This window comes from Thalassophryne amazonica, unplaced genomic scaffold (assembly GCF_902500255.1).
Source record: "Thalassophryne amazonica unplaced genomic scaffold, fThaAma1.1, whole genome shotgun sequence".
In the NCBI taxonomy this organism is placed as follows: domain Eukaryota; kingdom Metazoa; phylum Chordata; class Actinopteri; order Batrachoidiformes; family Batrachoididae; genus Thalassophryne; species Thalassophryne amazonica.
The window spans coordinates 398-28297 of NW_022986354.1; the positions used below are offsets into that span (position 1 = coordinate 398).

At 41.6% G+C, this 27900-nt stretch overlaps 1 protein-coding gene across 1 annotated transcript in view; it reads right to left on the bottom strand.

Moving 5' to 3' along the window:
• Positions 1 to 1920: 1920 nt before the first annotated feature.
• LOC117506112 overlaps positions 1921 to 27900 on the bottom strand; it is a gene marked incomplete at its 3' end in the record, with an annotated part of 37435 nt that continues 11455 nt past the window's right edge. The window contains exons 2-9 of the mRNA XM_034165620.1: positions 15405 to 15561; positions 13937 to 14054; positions 11921 to 13751; positions 11682 to 11841; positions 9374 to 10507; positions 8401 to 8516; positions 2391 to 3381; positions 1921 to 2064 (exon numbers count right to left, since the gene is read on the bottom strand). Of these exons, the coding sequence (XP_034021511.1) occupies positions 1921 to 2064; positions 2391 to 3381; positions 8401 to 8516; positions 9374 to 10507; positions 11682 to 11841; positions 11921 to 13751; positions 13937 to 14054; positions 15405 to 15561 (4651 nt within the window). The remainder of the gene's footprint in view (positions 2065 to 2390; positions 3382 to 8400; positions 8517 to 9373; positions 10508 to 11681; positions 11842 to 11920; positions 13752 to 13936; positions 14055 to 15404; positions 15562 to 27900) is intronic.

The following is a 27900-nucleotide window of genomic DNA, read 5'->3' on the forward strand; positions in this document are numbered from 1 at the left end:
AATATCAACGTAAACTTGTGCATTTATTGATGATGTAATGACAGCCATCTCCCCAGTGCCTTTACCTGACATGCAGCCCCATATCATCAATGACTGTGGAAATTTACATGTTCTCTTCAGGCAGTCATCTTTATAAATCTCATTGGAACGGCACCAAACAAAAGTTCCAGCATCATCACCTTGCCCAATGCAGATTCGAGATTCATCACTGAATATGACTTTCATCCAGTCATCCACAGTCCACGATTGCTTTTCCTTAGCCCATTGTAACCTTGTTTTTTTTTCCTGTTTAGGTGTTAATGATGGCTTTTGTTTAGCTTTTCTGTATGTAAATCCCATTTCATTTAGGCGGTTTCTTACAGTTCGGTCACAGACGTTGACTCCAGTTTCCTCCCATTCGTTCCTCATTTGTTTTGTTGTGCATTTTTCGATTTTTGAGACATATTGATTTAAGTTTTCTGTCTTGACGCTTTGACGTCTTCCTTGGTCTACCAGTATGTTTGCCTTTAACAACCTTCCCATGTTGTTTGTATTTGGTCCATGTTGTTTGTATTTGGTGTTTCTTAAAGCCAGAAAGTTTTGTGTCATGTCTGTCTTTTTTTCTACAAAATTAAACAACTGAATGAACATCCTCCGAGGCCGGTGATTCCATAATTTTTGCCAGGGGTTGTAAAAGATAGCTTTTCAGTTAGCTGATTAGCTGTTATCAAAGCTAACTTTTTGGTTAGCTGTGTTTGGTTAGCTGTGTCACTCAGTTGTAAAAATACGAGGTCTATTAGAAAAGTATCCGACCTTATTATTTTTTTCAAAAACCATATGGATTTGAATCACGTGTGATTGCATCAGACAAGCTTGAACCCTTGTGCCAGAACATGTCCCGTGAGGCTTAATCACGGCATTGCTTTGCGCCATGCGGCACCACCACGACACGCGGAATTCCTCTGCACGTCTGTCTCAATGTGCCGAAAAAGTGCTGATGTCCACGTCTTTTCACAATTCCTGTGCTAGTCAGACAACGTCCCGGATAAAACACAGTGTCCAGTTTGGAAATGAACGGCACATTCCACTGTTACAGGAGTTTTTGTCATGGAAAGAGGAGCGGCGGCTTCGCGCGGTGCCGCATGGCACACAGCAACGCCGTGATGAAGCCTCACGGGACATGTTCTGGCATGTCCAGGCACATCCACAATTTCTCGAATAATCACTCGATGTAAAAACCACCAACAGCTGTCTGAACGCCATCTCAAAGCCGTCCTGTGAGACCAAAATGGAGGTGGTTTTGTCTCGCTCCAGTAGCGAATCCATCATGACGCGCGAAGCCTCTGCTTGGCTTTCCATGACAAAATCTCTTGTTAAAAGTGAAATCTGCAGGAAAATGGTTGATGTCCAGCTCTTGTGAGAACCAGAGAAATGGCACACGATGGTCACGGATCCAGACAGCCATCCGTTTAGAAATGAAATGGTTGTTCAGCCTGTCGATGGCGGCTTCGGAGCGCGGCGTGCCCCACAGCCGCTGGGAGCCGTCCTTAAAGCAACAGTAACAGTCCTTATTCTCTACCAAGCCCGTAACATTTTCACTGAAAGCCAGATAAATTTTTCTAATGGTTTCCAGCTGCCAGTCTCTAATAGTTTCTGAAAAAATTATGATGGAAAAAAAAGCCCAAATCATTCCGCCATTTCCTGACAATGAAAATCCGCCGAGGGGGTGGACCACTCCTCACTCAAAGCCTGCTCACAGGCGAATGACGCAACCGACAGGCGTGGAAAAACTCACGCATGCGCACAAGGGTTCAAGCTTGTCTGACGCAATCACACGTGATTCAAATCCATATGGTTTTTGAAAAAAATAAGGTCGGATACTTTTGTAATAGACCTCGTATAATGAATTTTTTGTTGTTATGCTATTTATAAAGATGAAACATTCCTGAAATGTGTCCATTTCAGCTCTACCTGTGTGAGAGCTCTCCTCAGTCACATCAGTAGAGGAGATGTCAGCTTCTGTTTGAGGAACGTAGAAAAGTTCATCACTGCCAGTGGGTTTATAAGGCAACAAGATAGGGATGGCTGTGGACAGACAAATAACAGCACAAAAACCAATTTGTTATGATGATTGTTATGAAATAACATCGTATTTGTACTCTGATTGGAAAGCTGGTTAATAGGAGAACAACTATTCCAGAACAGCTGGTCAATCGCATACTTTTGTTTTTAATGACTGATGCAGCTGCAGCTCATGTTGAAACATGAGGTAGAAATCACAAAGTATAGCACAATCTCATCTTCTACATCCTCAACTTTAAATACTATCTTCATTTGTGATGTGGTTAAGAAATACAACAGCTTTTTAAAAACTGAAGTCTTACACATTTATATTATAACATAATATCTACCTGGTGTTTCACTGATGAAAGGTCTTGGTGACACTGCAGTCCTGCGAAGTAACTTGAAGGATTGTGGGGATGAGGAGATTATTCCTCCTTTAGGCACAATGGTTTTAAATGGCACAGATGTTTCTGTTCTTTCAGTCCCGGTTGTCTGTTCTGGATCTCTGGACTCACTCAACTTTGGCCGAATGGACAAACGTACACCTTTGTCCGGACTGCTGGCTTTAGAGGGCCAGTGCCTGAGTTTGTCAAATTCTGAAAGTGCCAGGCTTGGATTAGCAGTGGCATGACTGGACTGTACATCAGCAGCCACACTCTGATCAGTAGCTTTAGGTGACAGTGTAAGATGGACACGTGAGATGTGGCCTATCGAGGCTGGAGTTTCAGTGGTTGACACTCCTGTGGCTTGCTGCACTCCATAACCAACACCAGAAACTGAGATGTCCTGGATCATTAACTTATGATTTTCCTGTTGAGATTGTATGTTCTCTTCCTGTACATTCATATGCTCTTTGTCTAACGCTGATGATAAAGTATGACCTCCTTCATACTTGTCCCCTATGGTGTTCAGATAGCCATTTACTAGCTGACTAACTGTAATAGGTGCTGTACCAACACTTTTCTCTTTATCTAGGATGGTGCCGAGCAGTTTTGGATCTGGCTTGACAAGAGGTATTGTGGATTTGGTGGGGGAGTGGGAGCATTTAGAAGTACTAATACCGATGGATGTGAAGGTCCTTGGGTCTGTTCTGGCAAGGATTATCCCTTCTCTGGCAGCAATTTCCAGCACTTGGGATGCGAGGTCTTGATAATGGGGGTGGTACTGTTGCACCCTGGAGTCAGAGAGGTTCATGCTGAACTGCAGCGGCTGAAGGGACGGCTGGATGTTGACACCGCTGACAGTATTAAATGTCCCTATAGGCAGGAGTGACTCCTGCTTCCTAAGACCTCTGAAAGTGGATGACATACCGCTGTCTGTGATTGTGCTTTCCTGGCTCTGGAAGAAGAAGAACAAAGATGTCCATCCATGTCAAAGTAAATTAATTTATCTGATATAAAGAATGCCCCACCTCCAATTTTTTGAACTTAAAAAAAAAAAAAAGTAACACCAATTCAAAACTAATGTCAATCAGTTTAGGTGCAATATGCATGGACAATGGAAAAAACAAACCTAAGGGATAATACTGAAACTGTAATAATTCTATAGATTTAAAAATGCTGGGCACAGTCGACTACAATGAGTGTGCAGAGTAACAGGAAGTAGAAGGCAGCAATCGGAAAAACCAACTAACAGTAACGGTCACAGATGCGTTCTCTCACTTCACTTCTAGTCACTGCAATTGGTACTATAACCCCAACATCATGATCCATAGTGGTGGGCACAGTTCTGCTAATCCGTTAATTATCAAAGCTAATGTTTTCATTATCAGATTAGCTTTTCAGATAGCCTTGAAAACCATCAGCGGATTATAATCTTTCGATAAATTTAGGTCCGATAATTTTTAGACCGCTAACTTTTTTTTTTTTTAGCAGGAATGGCTTAACAGTTAAACATTTGTGAAGTCTAAAATTAAAGATTTTAGTGCCTGCCTGCTACATGTTTTGTAGCAGACAGACAGCCAGCCATGAAAGGCACAGCTCAATCCTCTGTAAACAGAGAAGAGCTGGCTAGAGTAGAGAAAGGAAGCATGAGAGGAAAAAAAGGATCACTTCTCTTTTCACCATACAGACTCACTGTCATGTCATGTCATCTACAGGCATACAGTTTTGACTTATGGTTAAAATTTTAAACAAATTAATTCCAGACAAGTTATTTAAATTAACGTCACATCTGACGTTTTATAAAGTGAAAATATCAGCTATATGTTTTATTTTTAAATTGATGCACTAATTTTGAAAGTTTAAGCATTAGACACATGCCCTCAGTGCATTCTGAGTAAATTAGTTTCCCTGACATGAGTGGTTGGCTGCCATCTACTGGCCAGTAGATGGCAGTGCCCTATTGAGACATCCCATAATCCTTTGCACACCAGAGAGTTGCTGCGGTTGAAACCAATGTCTATGCTTGAAACAGCATAGAGAATCCACATGAACATTATACAACCAAAATGTATAACAAGAGCCTGCATGCATGAGACCCTGGAAACTTAACAACTCTGACGTGCAAACGATTATTGGCTATCTCAATAATGCAATGAACACTGCCATCTACGCTAAAACAAACATTCAAAATAATCCGTGTCTGCTACATTTAATCTGCATGGAATTTAATAAATGCAAACCGAATTTCAGACTTCTTATTATTGATTTGATTGCAACCACTTCACTGCCAGTTTACTTCCGTGCTGAAGTGAAACTCCGCATTTTGTTATTTTCTTTTGTTGAGACCTTAGTGTAGCCTTCAACTATTCAGAGGGTTTGGTGTGTGTTGTTTACAAATAAGTGTGCTTTTGTAAAATATGCATTTTTTTTCATTTGTATTAAAAGACATTTGCAAAAACCAAAAGTCTGTTTTTTTTTTATTGTGATTAGATAACTGTCTGATATAACCAGAGTCAAAATGCAGAGAACACTGCCATCTACTGGCACCCAGATGCTTAGTTTACCCATAATCCCTTTGGGCATCTGTGTTAATGTTACAAAACTTCAGAATTAGTGCATTATTTAAAAATAAAAGATACGTGTTATATTGTAACTTTGTACAAATGACAGAGTTGACATCAATGGAGTTCTTCTACCCAGATTAATTTGATTTATAAATCAAAACCATAACTTAAATGTGGTTTCTTTTTCAAGACCTCTGCTTCACAGCGGGACTGCTGTATGCTGATAAGGGTAATGAGCTGTTTTATTAATTTATTTTTATTTATTTTTTTTTTGTGGCAGCCTAGTGGCCAGGCCGCTTCTTCTGGGATAGAGTTGAGCTCAGCTCTTCTCAGTTGCTTTACTGCTGCAAAATAAGTAGCAAACAGGAGCCTCCAGCAGTGGGCAGGGTGTCATTGTGTTTTCAATCAGAAGCAATCGCTATCGTGTTGAAACTCAAAATCAGCTTGTTAGTAACCAAGAATGTACTGAAGACGGTACTGAAGGTTATCGGTTAGCTGTAGCTTCCAATAAATGTTTTGGTGGGTTATCGGTTTAGCTTTATAAAAGATATTTTTTCAGTTAGCTGATTAGCTGCTACTGAAGCTAACTTTTTGGTTAGCTGTGCCCACCACTGATGATCCATGAAAGAACAGAAAATAAATCCACAACATTGGGTGACAACAGGGGAAGCATATCTGTTGACTAATTACTGCTAGCATTGACAAAGAAAAATTTGAACATCGTGAAAACATTCAAAAAAAATTTCGTCAGGTATTCCAGAAAGTTAAAATTTATATATTCTATACTCATTCCATATACCGTATTTTCCAGCATGTTTTTTTTTTTTTTTTTTACAAGTTTGAGAGGACCTGCGATTTATAGTGCAGTGCAATTTATATACAGGGAGGGGGGTTCACAATTCACAGAATATTCTGAATTTTCACTGTGTGTGTGCGCAAACGAACAGACATTCATGTCTGTGTGTGTGTGTTATTGTTACGATGCACACAAAACAGATAAATGCTGCTGTGAGCTGATTTAAAACTGAACTCAGTGGACCACGCTGTCACTTCCACATGGAATCCAATAGAGTCCAGCACTGGGCTAGAAAATGTCCTTAAAAAGTCTGTGTGATAATCCACATTCATTCATCTCACATATGATCATGTGTTTAATGTCTTTAAAAAAGTTTGTGCTTGTAGCAAATACATTAATCGGCTCTTAGCTTCCGATGGCTAAAGCAGTGTTATTTTTATAAATATATAAATGAAACAACGGGCTTCCAAACACTGCATGGTACATTCATCTGACATATGATCCAGTGTTCAATGGCTGAAAGAAGCAGTTTACTTGCATTTTGTGCCCTTATGGCATTAGTTAACTTGTTAACACCGTATGTGCCTTATAAATAAATAACATGGCGATTAAATCTATTTAGCTGCTTTTTGCATGAAGTGATAAATGCAACTTATACTCCGGAAAATATGATAAACTGAAATGCTCCAAGCTTTCATTTTAAATGTTGATAATTACAGCCTGCAGTAAAAAACAGAAAATGTGTATCTCAAAATGCAATGATATTTTATTTCACATCACCAATGATGCAGGATAAGTATCACAAATCTCTTCAGTCTGGTTCAGTTCACACTACCACAATCATAGGGAAGACAGCTGACTTTTTTGAGTTGTTCAGAAGACACTCATTGACACCATCCACAAGGAGGGTAATCCAAAGAAGGCCATTGCTGAAAGGGTTGGCTGTATAAATGGAAAGCTGACTGGAAATGAAAAGTGTGGTAGGAAAAGATGCACAAGCAACAAGGATGACTGCAGCCTTAAGACTGCCAAACAAAGCCACCTCAAGAACATAGGAGACTTTTACAAGGAGTGGATTGAGGCTGGAGTCAGTGCAACAAGATCCACCATGCACAGACATGTCCAGAAAATGAGCTACAAGTGTTGCATTCCAAGCGTCAAGCCACTCCTGAAAGAGAGAATATCGGAAGAGTCTGACCTAGGCCTAGGAGAAAAGAACTGGAGCATTGCTCAGTGGTCCAAAGTACTCTTTCCAGATGAAAGTAAATTTTCCATTTAGAAATCAAGGTCCCAGAGCCTGGAAGACTCAGAATTCAAGTTGACTGAAGTCTAGTGTGACGATTTGGGGAGCCATGTCATCTGCTGATGTTGGTCCACTGTGTTTTGTCAAGTCCAAAGTCAACAGCCCTCTACCAGGAGATCTGAGAGCACTTCATGTTTCCATCTGCTCACAAGCTTTATGGAGATGCTGACTTTGCTTTTCCAGCAGGAACTGGTATCTACAGCAAACAGCTGCCCTGTGAGTAGTACTAGTAATTGGTTTACTGACCACAGTATTACTGTATTACACGACCCCATAAACAAGACTTCATAGATCATCTGAGGAGTACTGTAAAGAGGAAGATGAAAGACACCAACAGTGTCACAGGCTGATCGCCTTCAAAAGGAGCCGCAAGTAAGTATTCAGTGCATAAATGAATATACTTTTCAGATGTTCTTAATTTCTGTATTATAAATCATTTATTTGAATAGACCTTCTGAGTTATTCTAATATTGTGAGATATTTTCTATTTTTGTTTTACCTATAGGCCGTAATAATCAAAATTAAAATTAAAAAAATGCTTGAAATGTTTTAGTTCATATGTAATGAGTCTTCTTTGTCTTTCGGCTGTTCCCGTTAGGGGTCACCACAGCAGATCAATTGTTTCCATCTCACCCTGTCCTCTGTATCTTCCTCTGTCACATGAACCACCTGCATGTCCTCCCTCAGCACATCCATAAGCCTCTTTTGGCCTCCTCTTCTCCTCCTGCCTGGTGGTTCCATCCTCAGCATCCTTCTCCCTATATACCCTGGGTCCCTCCTCTGCACATGTCCAAACCATCTCATTCTCACCTCTCTGACTTTGTCTCCAAACCATCCAACCTGAGCTGTCCCTCTGATATGTTCATTCCTAATACTCATATGTAATGAGTATACAACACAATTTTTCATTCTGAAATACCTGACAAAAATCTTTAACTTTTGCACAATATTCTTTTTTTTTTTTTTTAGTTCACCTGTACTGATCAAGGTATATTGCTCAGCTCAAGTAATGGCAGTACTGCAAAATGGCTCAGCACACGGCACAAAACAAAAACAACTGTTGTCACACCATGCACAGAACACACCAGTTACCTTACGAATGACATCTATACTGTCCAATTAGAAGCAGACACCAAAACAAAAAGGAAAAACTTTTTTTTTTCAAATACTGCTGCAATTTAAAAAGAAACACATGGCAATAATTAACTTGCACTTACTTTACAATACTGTAAGGCCAGCAAAGACAAACAAAACTATGATCATCATTAATTTGTGTATGAACTGTAATGGAGCTCTTCATCAGTTGTATACCTTTACTGTGTTTTTTAACAACAGTTCTCTCTTGATTTCTTCAATCCGCTTTCTGTCTTCTATGTCCAACTCTAGAGAGTCTCCCTGCTGCCTTGATATTTTCAGTTTTATCCAGTCTGCAAAATTCAAACACTTTGAGTGGATATACAGATTTGGCATTGTGTATTTTTAAAGTGTATCAATGTATGACATCAATGAATGAGTGAGATCAGAGCAATTTTGACCAACACAACAGCAGGTTCTTTATCTGAAGTGCTAGTCGGGTTCCTTGTGCAATTTCATTGGAAGTTATTTGAAAATTTGGTAAACTATACATTTTTAGAAAGTTTATGAAATGAGGAATCCAAAAAAAGCAACAACAACCAATGTTTCCATTTTTTCAAAGGTTGTTATGACTGCCATCTTGGATTTCCAAAATTGCTGACCTGTGGAAACCAACTTTTCACTTTCTGGACTTCTGGTTATTTGTGAGTCAATTTTGTGGTGCACAGTTAAATAACAGCAGCATATATAATATACACAACAGACAATGAGAAATATGTGTATCTAATTAGTAGAGACTCTCCCCACCAAATAATAATTACACCAAATAATAATTTGACTAATTACATAAGGAAACTGACTATGGAAGTAAAATGACATACAGCATCAACCAAAGATTTTGAGCACTGGGAAAATGTAAAAAAAAAAAAAAAAAACACTGTGTTCGTTAGTGGGTCAGCAACAATAACAACAAAACCCTCAAATTTACATCTTTTTTCCCACCAACATAACTGTTTATGTTTTTTTTAAGCTTTTTATTCAGTATGAAAGAAATTTACAATTTAGACACTTCAACAGTTCAAATCAACAGGTGGGTCCACACAAAACCTTGTTGGAATTTACGAAGTCTGACGGCTGAACGTGTTATACAATTACCAACATCACATCTTTCTTTGTATGCCCACACAAACATTCATAAGAAATTTCTTACCTTTGGAGGTGTTCTCCTCTGTGTCAGTGATGATGTACATACTGGACACCGTGGTGGCTGGAGAGTCATTCTGCAGTAATTTGGCCACTCTGGTTGACAGTGGGGATTCTCTGGCAGCCACTCTGGCTGTCTGCGAGAGCTCACTGCTACCATCATTCGTTCCCTGTTCAGTGTCTGCCAGGGTAGGAGAGGAGGAGCTACTCTCTGCAGGAACTGTTTGTGTAATTTGTTCTATCTCCTCTGGGACACCTGCCTCTGCAGGACTCGAAGCAGCCTGTGTGATAATAGCTGCTGAAGGCTTGAGTGGCAGCTGAGTTGGGATGGTGTTATCAGGGGGTACAGCACTGCAGCCCTCAGGCTCCGTCCGCCAAGTTGACTTGGATAGGGTGAGCATCGGCCACACACTTCCACTAATCATACTATCCTGTGGCTTCATGTACGTCACTGTCACACCTGGTATGATAGCATTAGACTGTACTGATGACTGCTTTCTCTTGTGAACCGTGTAAGGTTGTGTCACTTTCTCAGAGGTCAGTATGGAGTCAGACGAGGGAGAGGTCCGAACCATTGAGGCAGGACTTGTGGGTCCCACATCAGTAGAGGAGGAGATAAATGATGAGTCCTTTTGTATGTCAGTTTTCTTCCATGACAGTAATATGTTATCAGAGGACAGACGGGATGCTGCTGGGGACGACACTGGAATCCCAGCAGGTACACAAGTTTCTTTTTGACTGAGTGTAAGATGGGAATCCTCCAACTCCTTGGTACCAACAAGAGAATGTTTTGCCTTTTGTTGCATGCTCACATGCATAGATTGATCAGGGTCTCTTTCCGGAGCACTTGGCAGTTTAACCAGGTTACCTTCAGTGTTGTTTCCCACCTGGGTGGTATCCTGAGTGTTAATAAAACTGCTGTCACTCTGCAGCACAGGAGGAGAGGCGTCATCAGGCTGGGTGCAGGGTGTAAGTCTCTGGTCATTCTGGTTCGGCGCTGCACTTGAAGAACGTGACACACTGATTTGTTCTGGGATTGACACAGTTGGATAAATACTGTCTTGGCTCAGTGATACAGATATACTGGTTTCCACTGACAGGATACTAGACCTGGAAAAGGCTTCTATATGGGAACTGCCAACTACAAATATAAAAAGGGAAAGCATTTAAACAAAGTAAATACTGAATTCCCTCAAGTAAACACCTGGCCTTGAATAGGGGCCTGCCTGATTTAATGGCCAGTTCACAACTTTGTCTGAAAAAATAAATGCCTGCCTTAAGTAAGCGCCTGGGCTGTTAATTTATATTTTTTCTATAACTGCACAATGACACTGACAGGGTGTGACCCTTCCGAAGTTCTCTGTCGCGTTGGTGGGTGTCATAATGCAATTTACAAACAGAATAGTAGGGGAAGTGACATGGACAACAAGGCAGGACTTTCTTTCTGCCTGCACTGCCCTTTTCTGGACCAATATGTCCCCCAACGAGCTCCACTTCTTGTAGCAGGCCACATTGCTATAAGAAGGTATAACTTGACATGAACTGTTCTTAATTCTCAGAGAGGACTGTCGACAATAAAAGACACTTTCATTACACCATATTTCACTCCAGTGAAGATTATTTTTTGGACAACCAAGCTTTGCAGAAATCTCCAAAAAAAACTTTTTAATCTTTAATCTGAAAATACATCTGAGGACTTCGGTACAAAAGTCTCTATAACACTGTAAAGTTGGTCATATTCGCAGACATTTCTGCCAAGTGTTCCTCTATATGATCTATGATCGAAATGTAATCGGCGTGCGTACTGCTAAAACATTTAAAATATGACGGGAGAGGAAGGAACGAAACCGGAAAAGTGACCAAGTACAGTCCTTGCAGTCTCCTTGTTAAGTGTAGTTTAAATTTTTGGCAGGTGCACGTCAGGCTACGGGTAGGGGCTCGGAGAGGGTTTGCAACCATGCAGAGAGATCTGATCTAAAGCGGTTGTCTTTGGTTCACCACACCCAGGGATGTGTGTGAGAAACTTAAAACCATATTACAGAGCAGGCAGCAAGCAGCATTTTGTTAATTGCTGGCCTTGAATAAAGGCCTGTCTCGTTTAGGCGCAGGGCCTGCGTAGGGTTTGAAAAAAATAAACATCATGGTATCACAATACTAATAAAAGTAAATAAATCAATGAAATAATACAGTTCAATAAAGGCCCCATGATACAATAAACTGTTCCACCTCTGTAACCCCTTTATTTTTTATTTTTATGATAAAATGCTGATACTCTTGAAGCTTTGCCAATATTTTCTGCTGAAAAGATTAGATACCTTCAGAAGGTTGAGTGCTCTTGGCTGGTGTTCCAACTGATCCTTTAACTGTACTGAGGTCAGTGAGAGAGAATTCGGGTTCTCTAATAGGCCCTCTGGGTACAAATGGAGTTAGAATGGTTGACATAGACTGCTCAACACCTCGGTTGTAAAGATATAGCTACAAAAAAGAAAAAGAACATGACATCAGAATTAGGCATATATTTTACATACATAAAAATATGCAACTTTTTAATTACCGGTATTCGCTCCTCAATGCTCAGCTCTCGAGGCCTTGTCAGAGCTGGTGGCGTTGTTACTTTTGTATTCCAGTTGGGGATATAATTATGAACCTCCATGCTGATGACTGAAGAAGATCCGATGGATGCTCCTAATTTCTTTCCACTTCTGGAACTGTCTTGGGAACTTGAGAGTGTCACATCACTGATGTGACCAAGACTCAGAAAAGGCAATGGCTTAACTGTGGCTACCATCTGCTGATGGACATCATCCTGTACCAGGCTCTGTCTTTCCCCTGACTTCTGTGTCTGTTGGGCTTTCTGTGTGGACTTAACAACTGTACTGAGTGAGGAATGAGATGTGTCCCTACCAACCGAAGAAGCAAAGATTCGTGCCGCAGACTCGTCATCGCCCTTGTCTTTGGTCACACTGCCCACTGTCTCATTTCTTGGTGAGAACAACATAGATTCACTGATAGATTTTTTTGTGATATTCTTATTTACGTCTGAAGCAGGATGCTGGTGTAAACTCCTTGCCTGTTGATTAAGAATATCATTTAAAGGCCCAGACACTGCATCATAGGCTTTTTTTTTTGGAGAGATGCCGGAAAACCCTTGCAAAACTAGACTATCAAACAGTGAAAGATGACCTGACCTTTGGTTTGTCTGCCAAGCACCTACCTTCTGCATATAAGTAAGACTTGGAAGTGACTGAACTTTTGCAGAAGCAACTTCTTCTTGGCACTGATCTGGTATGTTGTTGTGACAGAACTCAGCCACAGGAACAGCTGACTGTGGATGGCGCCCTGTGCTCGACTGACTCAAGTCCTCCATATTAGAATTTACAATAGACACTTGTCTTGAAGTAGGCTTGACAATGGATTTGCGTGGTGGCTTAGAAACACCTGGTGTGGACTGAGACTGGGGCAAGAAGTTGATGTAGGACCCTTCAATCCCTGTTTGGTTTCTTAATGACCAGACTTCTTGTTCTCTCTGATCCTGTTCTATACCTGCTGAAAATAATCCTGTCAACACAGCCTCACGTAGGTTAGTTCTGGTCCTACTGAGCTTGACTTCAGACATACTTGGTGGACACGGTGTCAGAGATGCTTCAGATGTTGTAGGACCTTCTTGTGGTTGGCTTCTAGGTTGAGCCTCAGATCTGTTGGACTTTTGTGACTCAAGCAGCAGCTCTCTGTGTAACGATTCACTACAGTCATCAGGTTGAGTACTACGGGAACCCATGTTGATGTTAGAAACTTCACATGATGGCATTTGAGATAAATTCTGTGTCTGCTGTTGAGGAAGCGATGCTTCTCCTGCAGGATGTTCGTGTGTAACTGTGATTTTGTCAGCACCTGGCTTGCCAAGCATTGTGCCTTCAACTCTTCCTTTTAAACATTTTGTCCTCTTCAGGGCCGTCTCAGAAGCAGAGGAAACAGCACTGCTGCTGCTTAGCACACCCAAATCTTTCTGATGCTGAGCGGTACTATCCCTACTCACAAGTACTATGCCTCCTTCAGAAACCTCTCCTACCTGTTTGTGTGAAGAAGCAGTTATTGTCTTCTTGTCAGTTTCTATGCTTCCTGTACCACCACCGGACTGCATTCCCTGCCTGTCATCAACAGCAGAACTCAGTGGGGAGGAAGCCATTGCTAATTGTCGCTCATCCTCCTCTGGTGAGACACTGTGTGGAAACAGAGACGGGCAGCTACTGACACCTTCTTCAGAAAATGCAGATTCCTGAATCAAAGGGTACTGGGACAGTGATCCGTACTCTGATGCTTGGGATTCACGATTCTTAGGTGGAAAGTGAAGCTTCTCTGATGCAGCAGAAATGTCAGTGCATGGTCTTTGGGAGAAACAAAAAAGCCATCAACTTCTGAATATAGGTTTTGTGTTATGCAAAATGAGAAAAATAAACTGAGAATGAAGTAAGAGGAAGAAGTTACTTAAATAAATAGCTCAATGGTCATACACTGCAGTAGTTATATATATATATATATATATATATATATATATTTTTTTTTTTTTTACCTTAAAGGGGCAAAGTTTGCATCACTTTGTTGAAATACAGAACACTCAGTGAAATGTGCCACACCAGAGTTTACTGGTAACAGAGAGAGGGCTGGAGACAGGTTACTGTCCTGAAATTCTGGTGAGACAGAAAAATCTGAATGTCAGCATTCAAACTAAAAACAAGACCTATGAACTAAGAAACAAAATGTAAAACATGCTCATGCGTGTTGTTCTGGGCACTGGATTGGAAATTACCGCAGTATTCATTATAGATTATTCTAACTGTGTTGTATTATTTTTATGAACTGGAACTGTAATGAACAAAAATCTGATGTTGAAATTTTCACCGTAAAACAAAATTAAATTAAATTATGTCTAAATTGTGTGAAAACCCCACCTGAAAAACTTATACTATTGTGAGATCCAGCTGCAAACATTTAAATGTGATTTACCATATATCAACAACTGTCATGAAATGAATATGTTAAAAAAATACTACAATTATTTGTTTTCAAAATCTGAAGGGTCACGGGTGGGGGGCTGAGCCTATCCCAGCAGTCATATGGCATGAAGCGGGGTACACACTGGACAGAACACCAGTCTGTCGCAGGGCTACATACAGACAAAGACACAATCACACCTACGGACAATTTAAGAGCACCTTCACACATAGTGCAAAGCTTGGACGAAGTGCACACTTAGTGTGCATGACGCAGGAATTGTGTGCAAACCGTGTACTTTCATCCCTGCTTCTAACGCCTCGTACGCCTGGTGCTACAACTATTTGCGGACACAAGCACCAGAAAGACAAAGTGTGTGCTGTGCAAACACATCACACCCTCTCGTGGCAGGTGTGAGCCAAATTCCAGGTGTCACGCATGAGCATCTAACACCGCTCGCATCGCACTCTTGGTACAACAGCAGACTGTAGCTGACCACTGTCGTACTGGGAGTGAAATTTGTCTAAGTTCCACACGTCTGTGGAGTTGCCTAGATGTGGCGTGCCGTTGCCTTAATTTCATTTTCCTCCAAATCAGCAGTGCAATGTGGTGCACCTCAGCCCATGGAACACAATGCGAGCTGCTGTTCCTGCTCGACAGACACCGTTGCATGCACAAACCGTCACGCACGCCTGCGTGAGGTTTCGTGGTGCGCTAATTTCAAACGGTTTTGCTGTCTGTGTCCACACTTCGCACTATGTGTGAAGGGGCCATAAGGTTTCCAGTCCACCTAACCTGCATGTCTGTGGATGTGGGAGGAAACCAGAGCACTCAGAGGAAACCCATAGAAACAGGGAAAGAACATGCAACCTCCACACAGAAAGGCCACAGGAGGGAATAGATCTCATGACCTTCTTGCTGTGAGGAAACAATGGTAACCACTAAGCCACCATGCTGCACAAAATCTGAAAATTTATCATTCACTTCCACTGACAAAAAGCACTGACATTTTTACATATAGAGATAAATGTGATTGTTCAATGTACCTAGCTGCAGTTCCATGTGATTTTTTGTCCGTCTTGTTTGGCTCTGGTCCTGAGTGGCATTAAAATGACTTTCGACTCCTTGTTGGTTCGTGGATGTTTGTTCAGCAGACTGACTCACATCCCCATGTAATGGCAATGGACTGAATTCTTCTGTGCTCTGTAAACCAAAGTCACCCATTGTTATTGTCATTAAACACCACTGTCAAACCTTATAACAGAGAAATGTCAATATTTAGAGGTTCAAACCTGAATGTTCCCACATTCATGCAACTTGGAATTTATGACATACAGCGGGTTGACAAAATAATGTAAATAATTTCATTAAAATTGAGTCAGGCTTACAGGGGTAACAATAATGACTCTGATCATTTATATTATTATTATTCATCATTTTTATGTGCACATTTTCTATAGGAGTGGTGGCCAAGTGGTTAATGCGCTTGATTTCAGTTCAGAAGGTTACGGGTTCAAATCCCACCCCTGTCACATTTCTCCATGTAATGTGGAGTTGCGTCAGGAAGGGCATCTGGTGTAAAACTTGTGCCAATTCAATATGCAGATCCACCTTTGATTTGCTGTGGTGACCCCGAGTGTAAACAAGGGAGCAGCCGAAGGGAGTTACTATGTGCACATTTTCTTATATGTGAATATTTTGTCATTCTTTACGAATCTGACAACAAATAATGCATTTGGGTTGTGGACAATACAACACATTTACAGATGTAATCTTGGGCTTTGAAAACAGTGATTGGCATTTTTCATCATTTTCTGATATTTTATGGACCAAAAAAATGAACTGATTCATCAAGAAAATAATCAAATACAAATAACTTAGTTTTAGGGTTAAGATCGAGATTTTTAGTACAGTCCTGGTCATAATTATTGGCACCCCTGAATGTTTAATGTGTGACTCAAAAATAAAAGCAAATTAATCTGTTTTATACAATATGACAAGCAGGCAGCTCAGTGGATAAGGACCTGGTCTACCAATGCGTTGAATCCGGCTCACGCTACCTTTCACAAAGCCACAACTGGTCGAGAAAAGGTTGTCGAATGAGCTTTTGACTTTTCCCCATCACAGAATAGCCTGCGAATCAAGAGCACAAAAGGGACGAAAGAGGAACAAAACGAAACTGAAGCTCATGGTGATCTCCATGCTTTAAATGAAACGCGCCTGGAGCCACTGCTGGAGCAGTGTGTGTTCCAGGACTCGGTGCTGGGACGGAGCTCAGCTGCGAACAGAAGCGTGTGATCCAACCCACAGTGGAGATCTGTGCGCACGTCGGTGGATCCACCACCTGCTCTGGTTCCTCGTCCAGAACAAAAGAGGAATCATCTAAATCGTTAGAATCCTCACTGTATGACGACATGTCGTGCACTCCATCTTGCTCCAATTAAAACAAACAAAAAAAAGCTGGTGTGCCGTGGTGACTGCTGTATCATTGTATTACGTTACTAAGCCATATATATTGATTTATAACAGAAAATTGTTAAAAGGGGGAATAAATATAAGTGTAAAGATGACTGAATATATCAGAGCAGTAAACTGATCAGTCCATGTGTGCTATTATTTCCACTGGCTGATCACTGAGCAGCACAATCACTACACTGAATTCTGCCTTCCAGAACAGCTCTTATCTAATCATCTGAATCATCTACCTGTTGCCACATGTACATAAGGGCTGGATTGTCATTCCTACACTCATATTATTATATTTAATATAAAATAATAAGCGCACGCAGGAGGCGATCTCTGCTGCTGCTACATTCAAGTACCATTGGAAAATGATATGACTTTTTTGTTGTTTCAAATTCAGCAGTTGCTTGTGGCAAAATAAATAAATGTATCCACACAATAGATTAATTGTGGCCTATATAAGGTGCCTGAGCCCAGTGAAGCTGACCCACCCAGATAAAAAAAAAAAATGCACTGTATGAAAACATTCAGCTGGTCGAATAAAGTCAAACTAAACACTAATGTTACAAATAATAAATAAATAAAATAAGCAAACGATAAAAAACATCAAGAACGACAGCAAACAACTTCAACTTTTTAAACAGTTTAAATATCCTGACGAAGCGCCAGCTGCAGGAACGAAGCTGCGCGAAGGTTAAAAGATGCCAACGAAAGTCAACTAAAGTCCAGATTTCTTGTTTCATTAGGGCTTTGCTGCCCTTCGTTAAGTGCTGTGTGACTGGGCTATTATACATGGGGCACTATTTGTGCAATACTTTGGACATGTACAGACAAGAGTGGATTACTTCATTAAGTATGATTTAAAACATACCCAATTTATTCTGCTGTTAACATCAGATGCAGTGAGACAAGTACTGACATGAATCAGTGACCAGCTCAAGTTCTAGATATTTTACCTAATTCTAAATGATTAGATAATCACACTCACACACACACACACACACACACACACACCTTCAACCGCTTAGTCCAATCAAGGGTCACGGGGGGCTGGAGCCTATCCCAGCAGTCATAGAGCGCAAGGCGGGGTATACCCAGGACAGGACGCCAGTCTGTCACAGGGCCACAAACAGACAAGAAAACACATACACACCCACTCACACACACCGATGGACAATGTAAAGATTCCAATCCACCTAACCTGCATATCTTTGGATGTGGGAGGAAACGGGAGCACCCGGAGGAAACCCACACAAACACAGGGAGAACATGCAAACTCCACACAGAAAGGCCACAGGTGGGAAATGAACCCATAACCTTCTCGCTGTGAGGCAACAGTGCTAACCACTAAGCCACCGTGCTGCCCTGATTAGATAATCATTAAATGAAATTGTTTTAGCCATCAATGAGTTTTTGTTCAAATTTACTGAACCAAGGTCCAATGATATGATGCACTCACACAAACTCATCTTCAACCGATTACTCCAATTAAGAGTCGCAGGGGGCTGGAGCCTATCCCAGCAGTCACAGAGTGTGAGGCAGGGTACACTCTGGACAGGACACCAGTCTGTCACAGGGCCGCATATAGACAAAAAAAAAAAAACAAAAAAAAAAACCACAGTCTCACCTGCACGCACACCGGCGGACAATTTAAAGTTTCCGATCCACCTAACCTGCGTGTCTTTGGATGTGGGAGGAAGCCGGAGCACCCAGAGAGAACCCACACAAACATGAGAACATGCAAACCCCACACAGAAAGGCCAGGTGGGAATCACACCAATGACCTTCTCACTGTAAGGCAACAGTGCTAACCACTAAGACACTGTGCTGCCCACGACGCTAACAATATGCTGGATTTTTAATTTGTCTAAAAACTGCCTGTTTTCACATCCTCATTTGGCCATGTGGCCAGTTAAATAACGGTTTCATATTTGCATCGTGAGTTCTTATATGTCTGAAGATGATATGATCAAAAGATTGTGTTGTTACTAGCCTTCCTTCTGGAGTAATTATTTTATTTATTTATTGGTATATGAATTCAGGCTTTCTAGTTGTCATGGTGGACATTACAGTGAGAATAATTATATTAATGAATCTAATATTATATTATTAGTAGTAGTATTAATATTGTATTATGATATGTGCAATGGTTTTCATCATGAGTTTATGATGCGACAGCAGGCCAACCCGCACGGAGCAGCCGGGGTTCAGGCCTTATCCCTGGGCAGAGCAACACAGGAAGCCGGGGTGATGTAGACCCACTCAATCTGAAATTTCCCACTTTTTGGATATATACAAACACCCAGTTTGACCAGTGGAGCTTAGTTCTGCAGCTTTCTCGAGGTGAGAATAATTTAAAAATAAAACGTGATATTTACTGCACTGCTGAAAGTTTAATGATCGGCTAACGTTAGCTTAGCTTTTTCGCACAATTGAGCTGAGTGAGCCAGAAGTCAAAGCTGGAGAAGAGACCATCTTCTTAAATGTCCTGAGAATCCAGCAAACCAATACCTGCTTCTAATTACAAAGCTCTTTAAACAGAAACTATATTATTTTTTAAAAAGCTGTTTCATTTTATATTTTAACAAATGACTTGATCATCAAAAATGTCCACAAAATCAAAGCTAAAGCTAGGTTAGGTAACTGTTCAGAAACACTTTTTGTTATATTGGGTGAAATGGCCCATCTATCCTAACACTAGTCAATACATTATGTATCCAGAAAAGGAAAAAAAAACAAAACAAAAAACATGCAGTAGCAGCTGTAGGATCGAAAAAACTCAGACTAATATAAGCCCTGCGGTACGCTCTCAAAAACCCAATTAGATGCCTTCATGTCTAGTTTTTCCTGCTCATGTCACCAGGCTCAACGCCCCCCCTCTCTCCCTCCCTCGTCCACACTCACCTCATTTCACCAAAGACGTTCACTTCGGTACAATGGCAGAGGGAATACAGCCGAAACTACCACTTCCACCGTTATGTTTAACGGCTCACCCCGTTAGAAAGCCAAGGAAAAGAAAGCCGGAGGCAGAAAAGGCTGCGATGAAAAAGGCTTGGGATAAAGCAAGAGGTCAGATGAGAGTCAACATCGGTGTGGCATTTTGTCAGTGGAAACAACTGAGGCATCTGAAGGACATGAAAAGTGACACAGGTTGCTCTCTTTCTGTTGGACAGGTAATTACTTTTGCTTCAGGGGAATTTGTTATTTTCATATAAGATGCATAAAGGTGAAGGACACGCAGGAGCCAAAAATATCGCAGGAGTGTACAGGAGCTCTGAAAAAAATGCTGGTGTGCCGTGGTGGCTGCTGTATCACTGTATTACTTTACTAAGCCATATATATTGATTTATAACACAAAACTGTCAAAAGGGGTAATAAATATAAGTGTAAAGATGATTGAATAGATCATCAGAGCAGTCCTTTTGAACGCCGCACAGATCGCTGCTGTGTTCAAGTACCATCGGAAATTACAGGACTATTGTTTCAAACTCAGTAGTTGCTTGTGGCAGGAGTGCGGTTTTCATTTTATTTTTGGTAAAATAATTCATTGTATCCACACAAGAGATTCATTCTTGCCTATATAAGGTGCCTGAGCCCAGTGAAGCTGAGCCACCCCCCCACATAAAAAAAAAAATCCATGCGAACAAGGTGTAATTTCCAACAGTACATGAACGCAGCAGCAGCAATATGCATGGCGTTCAAAAGGACTGATCAATTTACTGCTCTGATGATATATTCAATCATCTTTACACTTATATTTCAAGCTACGTCACAGCTCAGAGCAGCAGAAGTTGATTGGGTTGAACTTTGACCGCGGCAGCCTGTCAACAAGCGGCAATGCGCGCTCCTGTCAGAAGCATCGCTTTAGCTCGGCTTTTGGCGCGACGCTTGTGACACGTTTAAAAAGTGATGTGTCTCTGTTGGGAAAGTGTAGGAACACGGACCCACAACAGGGGGCGCAAATGAACGGACAATGGAGAAAGTCAAATCACAAAGTTTTACTGTTGTGAATTCACACAACAAACACAACAGATTACAAATACAGCAGTAACCGAATTCCAATGGTGTCGTGTGGGCAGGCTCGACGATAGGAGACGTCTGTCCGAGTCGAACCGGAACCACCCGATTTCCTCTGCCACCGAACCCCGGGGATACTGGAGCCGCCAAGTCCTGAACCCCAGGTGGCCACTGCCTCCGCTCGTCGGATCCGGTACTGCTGGCAAGGAACAGAAACAGTCAGGTGTGGGTGCGGCTGCACCCAGCAACACACAGGGTGGAAACACCACCTCCACCTCTTGTCAGGAAAATACTGGTGAGTGCAGGAGTGTGAGTACTTATCCAAGAAGTCCAATACAATCTCCCGCTGTACTACTCACTATCTGCTATCCAACACACAAGCAACAAAGTATTATCGTCAAGAACACAATCGGCTGACTACGTTACCTCCTTAGTAGAGCGATATCTCGGCAATGAGGTGGAGATGCCGTCCTGCTGATATACCTCCCTGTTGATTGATATCAGCTGTCTCAGGTGATGGGTGACAGCTGTCACCCTGGCTGCTCCTGTGAGGCGGCAGCGCCCTCCGGTGCCTGGAGCCCGCACTCCAGGCAGGGCGCCCTCTGGTGGTGGTGGGCCAGCAGTACCTCCTTCAGCGGCCCACACAACATGTCTCATTAAAAATAATGCTTTTTACACCAATTCGTGACGCCTCCAACGCTGCTGATGCCTCTGGTGTGAAAGGCCCATTCATCTGCATTGTCTCAGTCCATCTAGCTGTAAATCAGGACTGGCCTTGGCTGTGAAAGTAACCTGTGTTGGACTGGTTTCCCATCCAGGGGAGTTACAGATTCTCATCTACTTCAAGCTACAGAATTCGGACTGGCACTAATGGTCCTCAGGGGCTATATAGGACATGCTTCAGTTTATAAGTCATAAAATGTAAGTTTTTTTTAGTAACAACAAAACAAACTAATTTCATATTGTGAAAATAGACAGAAAATGCAGAAATAGCACAGTTACTGGCACCCTTTGATGAATTTAGAGCAAATCATCAATTTCACAGCCAGTTTTCATCAGACAAATCAAGGGAAAGACAACGTTAACATTTCCAAGTCATCAAATGTGTCTTGAACTTCATTAAGATCAGTTATTTTGGACAAACTGGGCATATAGTGCAACTGTTGTCTATTGCATCAATTTTTATTCCAAGAAAAAAAAAAATCAAATCTAGCCTCAAGCCTCTCGTGTGCCTGCTGACAAGCTATACCTGATATTTCACATGCTCTTTTAAGAAACCTATTTTCTGATGTACAAAACTATTTTACATTTATTTATGAACATACGAGGTCTATTAGAAAAGTATCCGACCTTATTATTTTTTTCAAAAACCATATGGATTTGAATCACGTGTGATTACATCAGACATGCTTGAACCCTTGTGGGCCAGCGAGAGTTTTTTCACGCCTGTCGGTTACGTCATTCGCCTGTGGGCAGTCTGAGTGAGGAGTCGCCCACCCTCTCGTTGATTTTTTCATTGTTTAGGAATGGCTCAAAGAGTGCTGCTTTGTTTGATCAAAATTTTTTCAAAACTGTAAGGCACAACTGAGTGGACACCATTCGATAAATTCAGCTGGTTTTCTGTAAAAATTTTAACGGCTGATGAGAGATTTTGGTCTGGTAGTGTCGCCGTAAGGACGGCCCACGGCACCTGACGGTGATCTGCGCTTCGAGGCGGCAGCGTCTCGCCGTTTCAAGTTGAAAACTTCCACATTTCAGGCTCTGTTGACCCAGTAAGTCGTCAGAGAACAGAGAACTTTCAGAAGAAGTCGGCATGAGGAGTTTATTCGGACATTCCATTGTTAACGGACATTTTGTAATGAAAGAACGTGCGGGCAGAGTCGCATGTCGGGCCGGACCCGACCGCGGGAGGTCGCGACAGGAAAAACACCTCCGTTGGAAACCTTAACGGGCAAGTTGGAACATGCCCAAGCTGTTAAACAATTTCTCAGTTACTCACTTGTTGAAAGCCATCAAAAGCCGCCTGAATTTTACAAATGTTTTCAACACAGAGGTGTTTTTCCTGTCGCGGCGCACACAGATTTGCAGAGTCGTCACGGAAACGACTCGGCGAATTTGCGCACACGTCTTTCATTAAAAAATGTCCTTAAACAGTGGAATGTCCGCATAAAATCCTCATGCCGGCCTCTTCTGAATCTTCTCTGTTCTCTCACGACGTCCTGGGTGAATTAAGCCTTAAATTAGGATGTTTTCAGGTCGAAACAGGCCGACGACGGCGCCTGGAAGCGCTGCACGACATCCCGCTCCGTGGGAAGTCCTTACACCGACAGAAACACCCCATAATCTCTCATCAGCCGTTAAACTTTTCACCGAAAACCAGCTTAATTTCTCGAATAGCGTCCACTCGGATATTCCTCAGAGGTCCAGAAAAAATTTTGATAAAGCAACGCGCGCCGTCTCGAGCAGCGTGTGAAACAAAGGAATTCAGCCGAGAGGGCAGGACCACATCTCACTCAAGGCCTGCCCACAGGGAAATGACGTCACCGACACGCGTGAAAAAACTCACGCATGCGCACGAGGGTTCAAGCATGATTGGTGTAATTGCACGTCATTCAAATCCATATAGTTAAAAAAAATAAAATAAAAGGGTCGGTTTATCTAACAGACCTCGTATTTTAAATTCTGTACTTAAAATACAATGTTTGCAATATTTCTGACCAAGGTTGTATTTCACAGATCCACACTAACATTCTATATGTCGTAAATGCATACTTCATGCCACTAAATATAACCAAAAGACCACCTAAGAAATGGAGGCCTTATGATGCAACCACATCTTAAAATAGACAAGAATCTTAATGTTCAGAGGAAAGTTCCATATTCCATTTCCCCTCTTATCTAGTGTAACTTACATAAGGGAAAATAATCCCATTTTACTTACTTTCAAACCAAACAGGAGTACATTTTTGAAAGTGCTTGGTCCCACCAGACTGTATTTTTAGAACCAGTTTAAAATTCAACATGTCTTTCTGGAAATCAGTGTCAGCTATTTGAAAATTTACAAAACATTTTTTTATGCTGTAAATAGGTTTATATGAAAGCTGCAAGGCTTTTGTTTCTGTGTTATTGGAAGTTCATTAACATGTAGGCAAGACACATTCAATGATGTCCAAAAAAAAAAAAAAAAGCAAACACTCTCACCTTCTAGTATGAATGAAGCTACTAGCCCCCTGGGCCAGTGGGAAAATCCTATAATGCATACCCCCTATGCTACCAATTAACTCACTAGAGAATAAACTGCTTTTTTTGTCCACCCTGGTATGAAATACGGAGGGATATAGCAATCAACATGTCCATCTGTCCTTCCGTCCATTTTTGCTTGTTAGCACGATACTGTATCTCAAGAATCAGTTGACCAATTTTAAGCATATTTAGCATAAGAGTGTACTTGGGTGATCCCCGACACCAATCGATTACGGTGACCTTGGGCTCAATTTCAAGGTCACAGCGAGATATTCAAAATGTTGTCATTGCCACCCTTGTTAGCACAATATCTCAAGAACCAGTCACGCACCAGGCGGGACCACACTGGTAGGCAGAAAACTCTTCTGCAGCCACTGACTGTGCGTAATATTTGAAGATGTCACCGTTCAAAGCATGCACTCTGTGATCCATCACACGCTGACAGATCAGTGCTGTGCATAAAAAACACATCATATCCAGATGGATGACAATCTGTTTTAAAGATTTTCATTTTGCAAGCATTTAGTCTCAAGGATCGGATGTGGTTTGACTCAGAATTGTGTCCAGTACAGGTGAGAGAAGGGATCACATGAGCTCACCCTGTGTTTGAACTCATCACATTAAAAACACCTCCCCTAATGTTTTTTTTTTTTTTGCTTTGGTTTTCTCTGTGCAGCTCCACATTTAGGCAATAAGCTGTGACTGAAGTTATTATGAGGGCTGAAAACTAACAACAATCTGAGGCGACTGTCCAAGAACCCATTGTTTGGTTCTAGCTGGTCTGGTGGCTTTCAGGTTGTTAAAATGTATAAACATATGAATACATACATTACACACACAACACATACATATACACACACATATATATTATACGAGGTCTGTCAATAAAGCAACGGTCCTTTTTATTTTTTTCAAAAACTATATGGATTTCATTCATATGTTTTTACGTCAGACATGCTTGAACCCTCGTGCGCATGCGTGAGTTTTTCCACGCCTGTCGGTGACGTCATTCGCCTGTGAGCACTCCATGTGGGAGGAGTCGTCCAGCCCCTCGTCGGAATTCCTTTGTCTGAGAAGTTGCTGAGAGACTGGCGCGTTGTTTGATCAAAATTTTTTCTAAACCTGTGAGACACATCGAAGTGGACACGGTTCGAAAAATTAAGCTGTTTTCAGTGAAAATTTTAACGGCTGATGAGAGATTTTGAGGTGATACTGTCGCTTTAAGGACTTCCCACGGTGCGAGACGTCGCTCAGCGCTCTCAGCCGCCGTCGTCAGCCTGTTCAAGCTGAAAACCTCCACATTTCAAGCTCTATTGATCCAGGACGTCGTGAGAGAACAGAGAAGTTTCAGAAGAAGTCGGTTTCAGCATTTTATCCGGATATTCCACTGTTAAAGGAGATTTTTTTAATGAAAGACGTGCGGATGGGTCCGCGCGTCGGGACGCAGTTGACGCGGTACGGCGGCACAGGAAAAACACCTCCGTGTTGATAACCATTTGTAAAATCCAGGCGGCTTTTGATGGCTTTCAGTGGAGTGAGTATATGAGAAATTGTTTAACAGCAGGACATGTTCCAACTTGTCCTTAAGGCTTTCAACAGAGGTGTTTTTCCTGTGGCGGAGCGTCGCGTCGAGATGACGCGCGGACCCGTCCGCACGTCTTTCATTAAAAAAATCTCCTTTAACAGTGGAATATCCGGATAAAATGCTGAAACCGACTTCTTCTGAAACTTCTCTGTTTCCACCCCCCACCCCGCCTTTTTAAGCATTTTTCTTTATTTGCCTCTCACATGCCTGGAAAAGCTCCTCGCCATCTAACCATGTCCTTTAGGTCCTTCAGACTTTTTTCAGTAAAACGGTTCTTGGGAGCATGAGCATGACTAAAAACCCCCAGACTCCCCACCTTTTTAAGCATTTTCCTTATTTTGCCTTTCATCTTCTGGGGTAACTCTGCCACCATACCCCCCACCTTTTTAAAGCATTTTTCTTTTTTTGCTTTTCAGCTGACCTCCCTAATTACAGCCCTCTTAACCCCCTGCCACTTTAAGCATTTTTTTTTAATGTAGATGGAAATTAATATTCAACGTTTTCAGCTAGGGCAGCGCGGTGGCTTAGTGAGGCACTGTTGCCTCACAGGGAGAGGGTCATGGGTTCAATTCCCGCCTGTGGCCTTTCTGTGTGGAGTTTGCATGTTCTCCCCGTGTTTGCGTGGGTTTCCACCAGGTGCTCCGGTTTCCTCCCACATCCAAAGACATGCTGGTTAGGTGGATTGGAATCTTTAAATTATCTGTAGGTGTGCATGTGTTTGTTTGTCTGTTTGTGGCCCTGCAACAGACTGGCGTCCTGTCCTGGGTGTGCCCCACCTCACGCTCTATGACTGCTGTGATAGGCTCCAGCCCCCCGCGACCCTTGATGGGACTAAGCGGTTGAAGATGAGTGAGTGAGTTTTCCGATAGTTGACAGAAGGGCTGTACAATATGGCCAAATTATCGTATCTCAATATTGTCATATAAATTGTCATGTAAATGTCACTTATATCCGGTTAAGTGTGATGTAACGTGTCATGTGATTTTCAACTTCTGGGTCCAAACAAAATAGGCGCGCTGTCATTAACATTGAGAACAGCACTGAGGTGCTCTGATCAGGCTGCACTTAAACCGTCGCACACAGACAACAACGTTAACATTGCAACATAAAACTCTTTGTATATTGTGCCGAAAACTCTCCTGGATATATTAACTGGGTTTTTAGACATTGTTACTGCGTTTGTTTTATGTAAAAATGCCAGAAGCTCAGGTCGTTTTTCCGTTATTTTCAATAGGAGTTGCTGTGAGCTGTGATTGCTTCCTGTTCATGTCGTTCAGGGGGAAAGTGAAGTTTGCACTTTAATGCCCTGTTTGTTGTCCTTTAAAACACCGTTTGTTGTCCTTTAAAACATTGTTTGTCCTTTTTGGTTCCAGAGTAATACATATGTCTGAAATTCGGTTTACGTTTATTAAATTCCACGCAAGTTAAACGTAGCAGACAGGGATCATTGGTAATATTTGTTTAGCAAGTTTTCAGGATCTCATGGATGCAGTCTCTTATTAATGTAATGAAAGGGATTTAAAAAAAATTACATTTTAGTAGTACAGCAGAACCTTGATTTACGACTTTAATTTGTTCCGTGACCAAGCTCGTAAGCTAATCTGCTCATATTTCAAACGAATTTCCCCCTTGAAAATAACTAAAATGATTTTAATCCATTCCAGCCTTGTAAAACATCCCCAAATCACTCTAAATTATGAAAAAAAAAAATTAACAAACAGACATGAATATTTTACTTGTGCATAATAAATAAAGTAAAAGAAAAAAGTTTTAAGTGTTCTTACCTTAGAAACAGACGAATGCGGTTAACGGGGGTGAAAGGAGGGACGGAGGTTTTCGCACACTGTAAACCCAAACTAAACTTAAACTGTAGATCCTTAAAAGGATCATACAGACGTAACTTTAATTGAAAACTTGCAGGTCTTTGGACCCGGAAACAGATTTATCACGTGATGCGTTAAGTAGGGATGGGTATCGAGAACCGGTTCCTTTCAGGTATCGTTAAGAAATGATTCAATCCACCGACATCAATAAGCTTTTTGCTTAACAATTCCTTTATCAGTGCTTCAGAGTTGTTGAAACATTTCACAAAGAATGCCTCCTTGACATTTGAAACCCAGCCTTAACCGGGGAGGGGGTCTGAGACACGCTTTATCCCCTGTTTACAATGGGGTACTCAGGTCAAAGCAGTTTCAGTCTTTTGTTCATGGTAATGAGTCATTCATGTCATTAGC